The sequence below is a fragment of the Somniosus microcephalus genome, chromosome 24 (genome assembly GCF_052327205.1).
Source record: "Somniosus microcephalus isolate GS21.2 chromosome 24, FLI_Smic_1.0, whole genome shotgun sequence".
NCBI classification, from domain to species: domain Eukaryota; kingdom Metazoa; phylum Chordata; class Chondrichthyes; order Squaliformes; family Somniosidae; genus Somniosus; species Somniosus microcephalus.
The window spans coordinates 43,214,451-43,223,704 of record NC_141010.1 but is presented as its reverse complement, the minus strand read 5'-3'; the positions used below and the strand labels follow the sequence as shown (position 1 = coordinate 43,223,704).

Here is a 9,254-nt window from a genome sequence, read left to right as displayed (position 1 = left end):
CCCACAATACAGAGCCTCCCTCTACACCGCCTCAGTGCCCCGGTGATCCCAGTCCACACAACACGGAGCTGGAAGCGGCCGCTGGTTGGGATCTTCTAGCGGGGATTTTCCTGTCGCTGGATCAGGAATCTCCAGCTTTTGGATTCCTCACCTCAGAAACAAATCGCACAAACCATTCCTCTCCTGCGGCTCTTCCAAAACTCCCGCAGCCCGATTTCACTTTTCGAATGCCACATATTAAAGCCGGCAGCATGGCAGTGAGAGGTCCCAGCAGTGTCCAGCCGCACACCCACAACACTCGGCAACACAGGCGGCCGCTCCCGGATCACAAGCGGCTGCATTTCCACTTCCAGACTTTCATTCGGTGACAAGAACCGTTTTCGGCGCTGAACCCGGATCCGCTCGCTTTCTGAGCCTTCAGATCGGTGCTTTACCCTGGGTCGGTCCAGCATGGCTTTGGCGAGTGTGTGGAGATGTTGGGTTGTGTTGGTCTTGTTGTCCGGGACCCTGAGTCTGGGCTGTGAGAGGCTGCAGTTACAGCAAGTTCTCAACACAGAGACTCTCAGCAAACTGAATGAAATGGTGAGTTTAACCTGCATCCCGAGCCGGATCCGGTCCACACGGGGGCTGTTTGTTGCGAAAAGTCATATCAGGGGAGATAGTTTGGAGTTTTATAACTTTATCAATTTAAAAGTCATTGATTCTCCAGTATTCCTGTTTCTGGGGTTGTCAGTAACAGCGATTATCTTCTGTCTCAGGGCGGTCGCATCCCCCGACAGTGTGTTAGAGAGAGGCTCTCGCTGAAAACCAAGCCCTTGAATCTGCTGAAACTTTCGGAGGGATTACAGGTGAGTGTTGTTTTATTTTATTCAAACTCGAGTTTTATCGATAGTATGAGTTAATTCAACATCCTGGCCAGAACTTTAATTTGGAAATTTAAATCCAGTGTTGGCCGCCCATTAATGTGAACATGGAAAGAGAACTTTTCATTCACTCCATGTCACTCTATCTCAATCTCTATTCCTCACTTACTATCTCACTCCCTGTGACTGTCTAACTTCCTCGAATCAGCTCACACCCTCTATTCATTTAAACCCCCAATCAGCTTGGACTCTAAACATCTGCCTCCCACTAACCAATCCACTCCCTCTATCTCCCTCCCTCTATCTTACTCCCTCTGACCATTTCACTCCTTCGGACTCTCGGAAATCTTTTCAAACCCTTTAATCATCTCACACCCCAGGGGTAGAGTTTCCGGTTTGGGTGCAACAGCCAATTGCGGCACAAAGTGCGGCCAAAATTCCGCCAGTTTTGAAAAGTTTTATTTCACCGAGCTTCTGCTCAAACTCATTTGCATATCGCCGAACGCAAAACCTGCCGTGAACCAGCGCAACCAGGCAGCGTTTTAAAATTAATTTTATTTTAATTTTAAAAATTGCTTTAAAAACGTTCCTTCGTATAATTAAAAGTGGTAACTCGGTGAAGTTTGATTAAAACAGCTGGAGATTTGTTTAGCACAAAAAAATAAGCATTTTAGTCACAGTGTCAATCCACCACCCGATTTTAAATTACTAATCTTCCTTCTGAAACAATATATAAATCTATTTTTTAGTCATATTGCGGTTCATTTGTCAGGTTCTTAGTAAATTAAAAGTAAAATCATGTTTAAAATGTGCCTTTTGTCCTCCTTGCACTCAAAAGAACCAGCTTAATTTTTGGAGCCTACCTGAATCCTGCAACTGAGCTAAATGTGCGGAAACTCCCAGTGGTGATGAATTCACGCTGGGGGTGTGGCCGCTCTTGTGGGCGGGGCCTGCTTCCAGCCCATGTTTTTAAATCGAGAGCAAAAGATCGCGGAAACTCGAGTTGCACTGAAAGCTAATTGAACTTAAAATTCTGCAATCTTTTGCACCGATTACGCCGATTTCGGCTAAATTCCGCCGAAAAATACAGTGCAATCGAGCGGAAACTCCAGGCCGCTGTGTCTATCTCACTCCCTGTAACAATCTGCCTCACACTAACTATCTCACTCCTGAGCTGCGGGGATTGACTGTGACCTTTGCCCCATCCTGGCTGGTTACATCATAGAATCATATAATGAGGGAGCACAGAAGGTGGCTATTAGGCCCATCGTGCCTGTGCCGGCTCTTTGCAACAGCTCTCCAATTAATCCCACTTTCCTGCCCATTCCCCATAGCCCTGCATAGTTGCCCCCTTCAATTATTTGTCCAATTCTCTTTTGAAAGTTATGATTGAATCTGCTTCTACCATCTTTTCAGGCAGTTCATTCCAGATCATAACAAAATGTGGTGTAAAAAAATCTCCAATTCTTTTGCCACTTACTGTAGGTCTGTGCGCCCTGGTTAACGATACCTCTGCCACTAGAAACAGAGAGTAGTGGTGAACGGTTGTTTTTCGGACTGGAGGAAGGTGTACAGTGGTGTTCCCCAGGGGTCGGTACTAGGACCACTGCTTTTCTTGATATATATTAATGATTTGAACTTGGGTGTACAGGGCACTATTTCAAAATTTGCAGATGACACAAAACTTGGAAGCATAGTGAACAGTGAGGAGGATAGAGATAGACTTCAAGAGGACATAGACAGGCTGGTGGAATGGGCAAACGTGGCAGATGACGTTTAATGTAGAAAGGTGCGAAGTGATACATTTTGGTAGGAAGAATGAGGAGAGGCAATATAAACTAAAGGGTACAATCCTAAAGGGGGTGCATGAACAGAGAGACCTGGGGGTATATGTGCCCAAATCATTGAAGGTGGCAGGGCAGGTTGAGAAAGCGGTTAAAAAAGCATATGGGCATTCTAAAATGAGGCGTAGAGTACAACAGCAAGGACTTTATGATGAACCTTTATAAAACACTGAAATAAAAAGAGAAAATGCTGGAAACACTCAGCAGGTCAGGCAGCATCTGTGGAGAGAGAAACAGAGTTAATATTTCAGGTCGATGACCCTTCATCAGAACTGGATAAAGCTGGAGATGGAACAGGTTTTTAAGCAAGTGTAGGGGCAGGGAAAGGGGGGAGGGGAGGAACGAAGAAAAGGGAAGGTCTGTGATAGGATGGAAGGTGGGAGAGATTAAGAGACATTAAGAGAGATTAAGAGATGGTGCAAGACAAAAGGAGATGGTAATGGGACAAGTTAAGAAACAAAAGATGGCTCTAGATGAAGTGTAAATGGCACTGGCAGAATGAAAGACAGCTACCATGTGAGAGAACCTCCCTCCCTCTGAACTTGCAGCACTCCATTCTCTCAGATCCAACCCCGACATTGTCATTAAACCTGCTGACAAGGGTGGTGCTGTGGTTGCTTTTATAAAACACTGATTCGGCCCACAACTGGAGTATTGTGTCCAATTCTGGACACCGCACTTTAGGAAGGATGTGAAGGCTTTAGAGAGGGTGCAGAAATGATTTACAAGAATGGTTCCAGGGATGAGGAACTTCAGTTACGTGGATAGGCTGGAGTTGTTCTCCTTAGAACAGAGAAGATTGAGAGGAGATTTGATAGAGGTGTTTAAAATCATGAGAGTTCTGGACAGAGTAGATAGAGAGAAACTGTTCCCATTGGCAGAAGGGTCGAGAACCAGAGGACACAGATTTAAGGTGATTGGCAGAAGATCCAAAGGTGACATGAGGGAAAACTTTTTTACGCAGCGAATGCTTATTATCTGGAATGCACTGCCTAAGAGGAGTGTGGAGGCAAATTCAATCATGGCTTTCAAAAGGGAATTGGATGAATACCTGCAGGAAACAATTTGCAGGGCTACAGGGAAAGGGCGGGAGAGTGGAACTAGCTGAAGTGCTCTTGCAGAGAGCTGGCACGGGCTCGATGGGCCGAATGGCCGCCTACTGTGCTGTAACCATTCTATGATTCTAGAAACATTTGCTCTTTATTTACTCTGTCAAACCCCTTTTCCCTCTTGGGCTTCCTGATCCTCTTCATGATTTTGAACACCTCTATTAACTCTCCCCTTAATCTTCTCTGCCGTGGGGAGAACAACCCCAGCTTCTCCAGTCTCGCCATGTGCCTTAAGTCCCGCATCGCTGGTACCATTCTTGTAAATCTTCACTACATCCTCTCTAAGGCCTTGACATCCTTCCTAACATGTGGTGTCTAGAATTGAACACAATAATTTAGCTGGGGCCTAACCAGTGATTGATAAAGGTTTAGCATAACATTGTTTTTGTACTCTGTGCCTGGTTATAAAGCCAAGTATCACGTATGCATTTTTAACAACCTACTCAACTTGTCCTGCTACCTTCAAAGATTTGTATACATAGACACCCAGGTCTCTGTTCCTGCACTCCCTTTAAAATTGTACTGTTTAGTTTATATTGTCTCTCCTTATTCTTCATATCAAAATGCATCATTTCACACTTCTCTTTGTTAAATTTCATCTACGATATGTCTGCGTATTTCACCAGTCTATCTGTGTCCTCCTGAAGTAAGTTACTATCCTCCTCTGAGATGTTTACTACATCTCTGAGTTTCATGTCATCTGCAAACTTTGAAATGATGTCCTGTATACCCAAGACCAGGTCATTAATATATATCAAAAACACAGCGGTCCAAGTACTGACCCCTACGGAACGCCACTGTATACTTCCCTCCAGTCTTAAAAACAACCGTTCACCACTACTCTCTGCTTTCTGTCCCTTAGCCAATTTTGTATCCATGCTACCACTGTCCCTTTAATCCAATGGGCTTCAATTTTGCTAACAAGTCTATTATGTGCTACCTAATCAAATGCCTTTTGACAGTCCATATACACAACATCAACGGCACTACCTTCATCAACCCTCTCCGTTACTTCATCAAAGAACTCAATCAAGTTAGTCAAACACAATTTGCCTTTATCAATCCCTTATGGCTGTCATTTATTAAACCATAATTTTCCAAGAGACAATTAATTTTGTCCCGTGTATTGTCTCTAAAAGTTATGCAACCACCAGCTTTAGGCTGACTGACTTGTAGTTGCCGGGTTTATCCCTCTCCCCTTTTTTGAACAGTGGTGTAAGATTTGCAATCCTCCAGTCCTCCCGTATCTAAGGAGGATTGGAAGCTTTTGGTTAGAGCCTCTGCTATCTCCACTCTTATTTCCCTCAGCAACCTTGGATGCATCCCATCCAGACCGGATGATTTTGCTAGCACGGCCGACCTTTTAAGTACCTCGCCTTTCTCAATCGTTGTCCTGTCCAATGACTCTACTGCCTCCTCCTTTACTGTGACATTGGCAGCATTCTCTTCTTTAGTGAAGACGGATGCAAAGTCCTCACTTAGTGCATCAGCCAAGCCCACTGCTTCCACAAGATCTCTTTTCTAGTCCCTAATTGGTACCTTCTTCTTCTTCTTCTTAGGCAGTCCTTTGCAACCAAGAATGACTTGCTTCCAGATTAAAAATGAGTTTGCAGGTGACTGATGAGTCCAATGCGGGCCCTACAGTCTCTGTCACAGGTGGGGCAGACGGTGGCTGAAGGGACGGGTTGGCTTCCGCTTGTTCCCGGCGAAGAGACTCGAGGTGTTCGGCGCCTTCCCGGATGCTTCTCCTTCACTTTGTGCGATCTTGGGCCATGGATTCCCAGGTGTCGGTGGGGATGTTACACTTTTTCAAGGAGGCTTTGAGGGTGTCCTTGAAGCGTTTCCTCTGCCCACCTGGGGCTCTCTTGCCGTGCCAGAGCTCCGAGTAGAGCGCTTGTTTTGGGAGTCTCGTATCGGGCATGCAGACATTGCGACCCGTCCATCGGAGCTGATTGAGCGTGGTCAAAGCTTCGATGTTGGGGATGTTGGCCTGAGCAAGAACACTGACATTGGTGCGCCTATCCTGCCAATGGATTTGCAGGATCTTGCGGAGGCAGCGTTGGTGGTACCTCTCCAGTGCTTTGAGGTGCCTGCTATACATTGTCCATGTCTCTGAGGCATACAGCAGGGCGGGTATCACTGCTGCTCTGTAGACCATGAGCTTAGTGCCGGGCTTGAGGTCCTGGTCTTCAAACACTCTCTTTATCAGGCGACCGAAGGCTGCACTGGCACACTGAAGGTGGTGTTGGTCTTCGTCGTCGACATCTGCCGTTGTTGACAGTAGGCTCCCGAGGTATGGAAAGTGGTCCACGTTGTCCAAGACCTTGTCGTGGATTTTGATAATCGGGTGGCAGTACTGTGTGGCGGGGGCAAGTTGGTAGAGGACCTTTGTCTTACGGATGTTTAGTGTAAGGCCGATGCTCTCGTACGCTTCGGTGAAGGTGTTCGACCTCTGAGTGAGCGCAGACAGGTGCTGATTATGGAGGCCTTGAGTGCAGACCAGGCGCTGTGGGCACTCTGTGTCTCTGCATCACTGGGAGTCGTCAGGTTGTTTGTGAGGCGAAGGCTGAATAGAGCTTTCTTAGTGGGGTCTTTGAGTGCTCCAGCATTAATTTTCCTGTGGCATTGTTTCTGTTACCGCCGCTGTTTTGGGGCTACATTGATGGAAATGACAGAGCGGATTAGGCGATGGTCTGTCCAGCAGTCATCAGCTCCTGTCATGGCGCAGGTGATGCGGACGTCCTTGCGGTCCCTCGCTCGGACGATGACGTAGTCCAGCAGATGCCAGTGCTTGGAGCGAGGGTGCTGCCATGAAGCCTTGTACTTGTCTCTCTGATGGAGCAAGGTGTTGGTTATGACAAGGCCATGTTCTAAGCATTTCGTCAGGAGGAGGGTACCATTGGAGTTGGCTTTCCCTACCCCCTCTCTGCCGATCACACCTCCCCAGAGGTCTGTGTCCTTTCCAACTCTGGCGTTGAAGTCGCCAAAGAGGATCAGCTTGTCGCCCGTTGGGACTCGGGACAGGGATTGTTCGAGGCTGGAGTAGAATTTCTCTTTGGCCTCGTCTGTGGCTTCCAGTGTTGGGGCATACGCACTGATGACCGTAGCACACTGGTTCCGGGCTAGGGTGAGCCGTAGAGTCATGAGGCGTTCGTTTATACTGCTAGGGGAGTCTCGGAGACGCCCAACCAGTTCATTTTTTATGGCGAAGCCTACCCCATGGAGGCGGCATTCTTCTTCAGGTTTGCCTTTCCAGAAGAAGGTGTAATCACCGCCTTGCTCCTTGAGCTGGCCTTCCCCTGCCCGCCGGGTCTCACTTAGGGTGGCGATGTCAATGTCGAAACGTCTGAGCTCCCGGGCAATGGTAGCAGTACGGCGTTCCGCTCTGTCACTGTTGGGGTTGTCCATAAGGATCCTGACGTTCCAGGTCTCGAACTTCATTTTAAAGGGTGGAAGATGCCTGTGCGTGAATTCTTTTAACGTGGGATGGCCATTGCACACCAGCTACCACACGGGCTTGACAGAGCAAAGTCTTGGTCCAATGCCAACGGGATCCAAGACGATTGGAGACCAGGCTCTGCTGCAACGGCCTAGCAAATACACATAAACATAACGTTACTGTCCTCCTCCCTCCTTCCCGCAGGTCCTCTCTGCCTGGGTTTCGTAGGATGCATTGTGATCCTCCTGACCTCGCTGTTGGCCCGTGCCGCACCTTCCCTGGGCCCCGACCCCGCTGCTGGTCCACGCTGCGCCACTCCTGGGCCTTGACCTCACCGCTGGGCTCATCCTCGCTCCTGGGTCCTGGCCTCGGACATGAATGATGTTGTCTCTCACAGGATCAAATTAGCACTGATATTCTCACGATCCCTGGCCCCGAACTCCACTCGCAATCCACTAGTCACTAGATCACTTGCGTCTGCGTCTAGTGACTAATTGGTCCCACCCTCCCTTTGAATGCCCTATTACTGTTTGTATGTTTAAAAATGACATTTGGTTTTCCTTTAATGTTACCTGAAAATCTATTCCCATACACACTCTTGGCACATCTTATTTCCTTTTTTACTTCTCCGGTGTATTTTCTGTATTCGGCTTGGTTCTCTACTGTATTATGATCCTGGCATTTAGCATAAGCCTCCATTTTCTGTTTCATTTTAATCTCTATATCGATAGTCATCCAGGATTATCGAGGATTGGATTCCATTCTTCTCCCCTCCTGGGAATGTGTCCAGAGTTTACCCGAACTATCTCCGCTTTGAAGGCCTTCCATTGTTCAGTTACTGTTCCACATTGGGCCAGAACCCCTTTCAACTCACTGAAATTAGCCCTCCTCCAGTTTGAGTATTTTCACGTATGATTCTTGCTTGTCCTTTTCCATAAGCACTCTAAAATTAAATGTGACCAGATCCCCTCTAATGTCATTGTGTGTATCTTGCACAGACCCAGGACAGGATCCAGATTGTCCATCAAACACTGCGTCACCTCACCAAGATCTACAGCATGAACCTGGGCTCGGTCACATGGCCCCGGGACAAGGTGGAAAACTTTCGTCTTCTCCTGGATCGGCAGCTCGAGGAGCTGGAAGAATGTGTCAGGAAACCAGGCTCAGAGTCCAGGCCGAGGAGAAACGCTTCAATTCACAAATACTTTAGGAAACTGAGAGAGTTTCTCAAACAGAAGGTGGGACAATTGATATTTGGCTGTGTGATTACTGACATGTAGTTCATGTCACCCCATTTAAACCCATTCATACTTTAATGGATTTCCCTGAATATTTCTCTTTTTCAGAAATTCAGTGACTGCGCCTGGGAAATAATCCGCGCTGAGACCAGGGCCCGTTTACAACAGATCCTTACCATAACTGCAAAAATCAGAAGAAGAAATTAAAGATTTTCCATAGACGTGTTTAATAGAGACTGGGAACAAGGAATATTTATTTAAAAATTGTTGACTTTTAAAAATTGTTACATTCCAAGGACATGTTTAGTACAGACCAGGAATGATGTTCATTTATTTAAAATAACTTTTTATAAAAAGTAATTATATATTAACAGACATTATATTGTATGTCTGTAATGTCACAATTTGCAGCAAGGTGACTGATAGAGAACAAGGAATGTCTTGATACGTTTTTATATTTGATTATTTATTTTAATTTATTGATATTTATTACTGTGATATTTTCCTGTGATGAAATGTTAGTGTTTCCCGGGGGGGAGTCTGAGGAAAATGATGTTTCTGTCCCTTCCTTTATTGAATGGCAGCTGCTACAATGAAAAGTTTCATTTCAGGTTCGCTCTGTTGGGCACCTTATTGTACTCGCTGGTTTTCCAGTGTCAGCTCTCTGGACCGGCTCACCCGGCTCACACTCCTTTTGCTCCTGATCTCATTGGAACTTGTATTGTTGTGATATCTTCATACGATAAAACGTTACAGTTTTA

The 9,254-nt window shown here is 46.5% G+C and overlaps 1 protein-coding gene across 1 annotated transcript; it reads left to right on the top strand.

Moving 5' to 3' along the window:
• The first annotated feature begins 450 nt into the window (after positions 1-450).
• On the top strand, positions 451-8,700 carry LOC147101440 (interferon alpha-F-like). The gene is made up of 4 exons (XM_085966722.1): positions 451-582; positions 759-848; positions 8,254-8,493; positions 8,602-8,700. The coding sequence occupies exons 1-4, from the start codon at positions 451-453 to the stop codon at positions 8,698-8,700; spliced, it is 561 nt and encodes a 186-aa protein (XP_085822848.1).
• Positions 8,701-9,254: the final 554 nt, after the last annotated feature.

Excerpts from the sequence above, each read along its gene's own strand:
- LOC147101440 (XM_085966722.1), top strand. The coding sequence starts at position 451 with ATGGCTTTGGCGAGTGTGTGGAGATGTTGGGTTGTGTTGGTCTTGTTG. Across the intron at positions 583-758 it reads TCAGCAAACTGAATGAAATG|GGCGGTCGCATCCCCCGACA; the intron begins GTGAGTTTAACC and ends CTTCTGTCTCAG. Across the intron at positions 849-8,253 it reads AACTTTCGGAGGGATTACAG|ACCCAGGACAGGATCCAGAT; the intron begins GTGAGTGTTGTT and ends TATCTTGCACAG.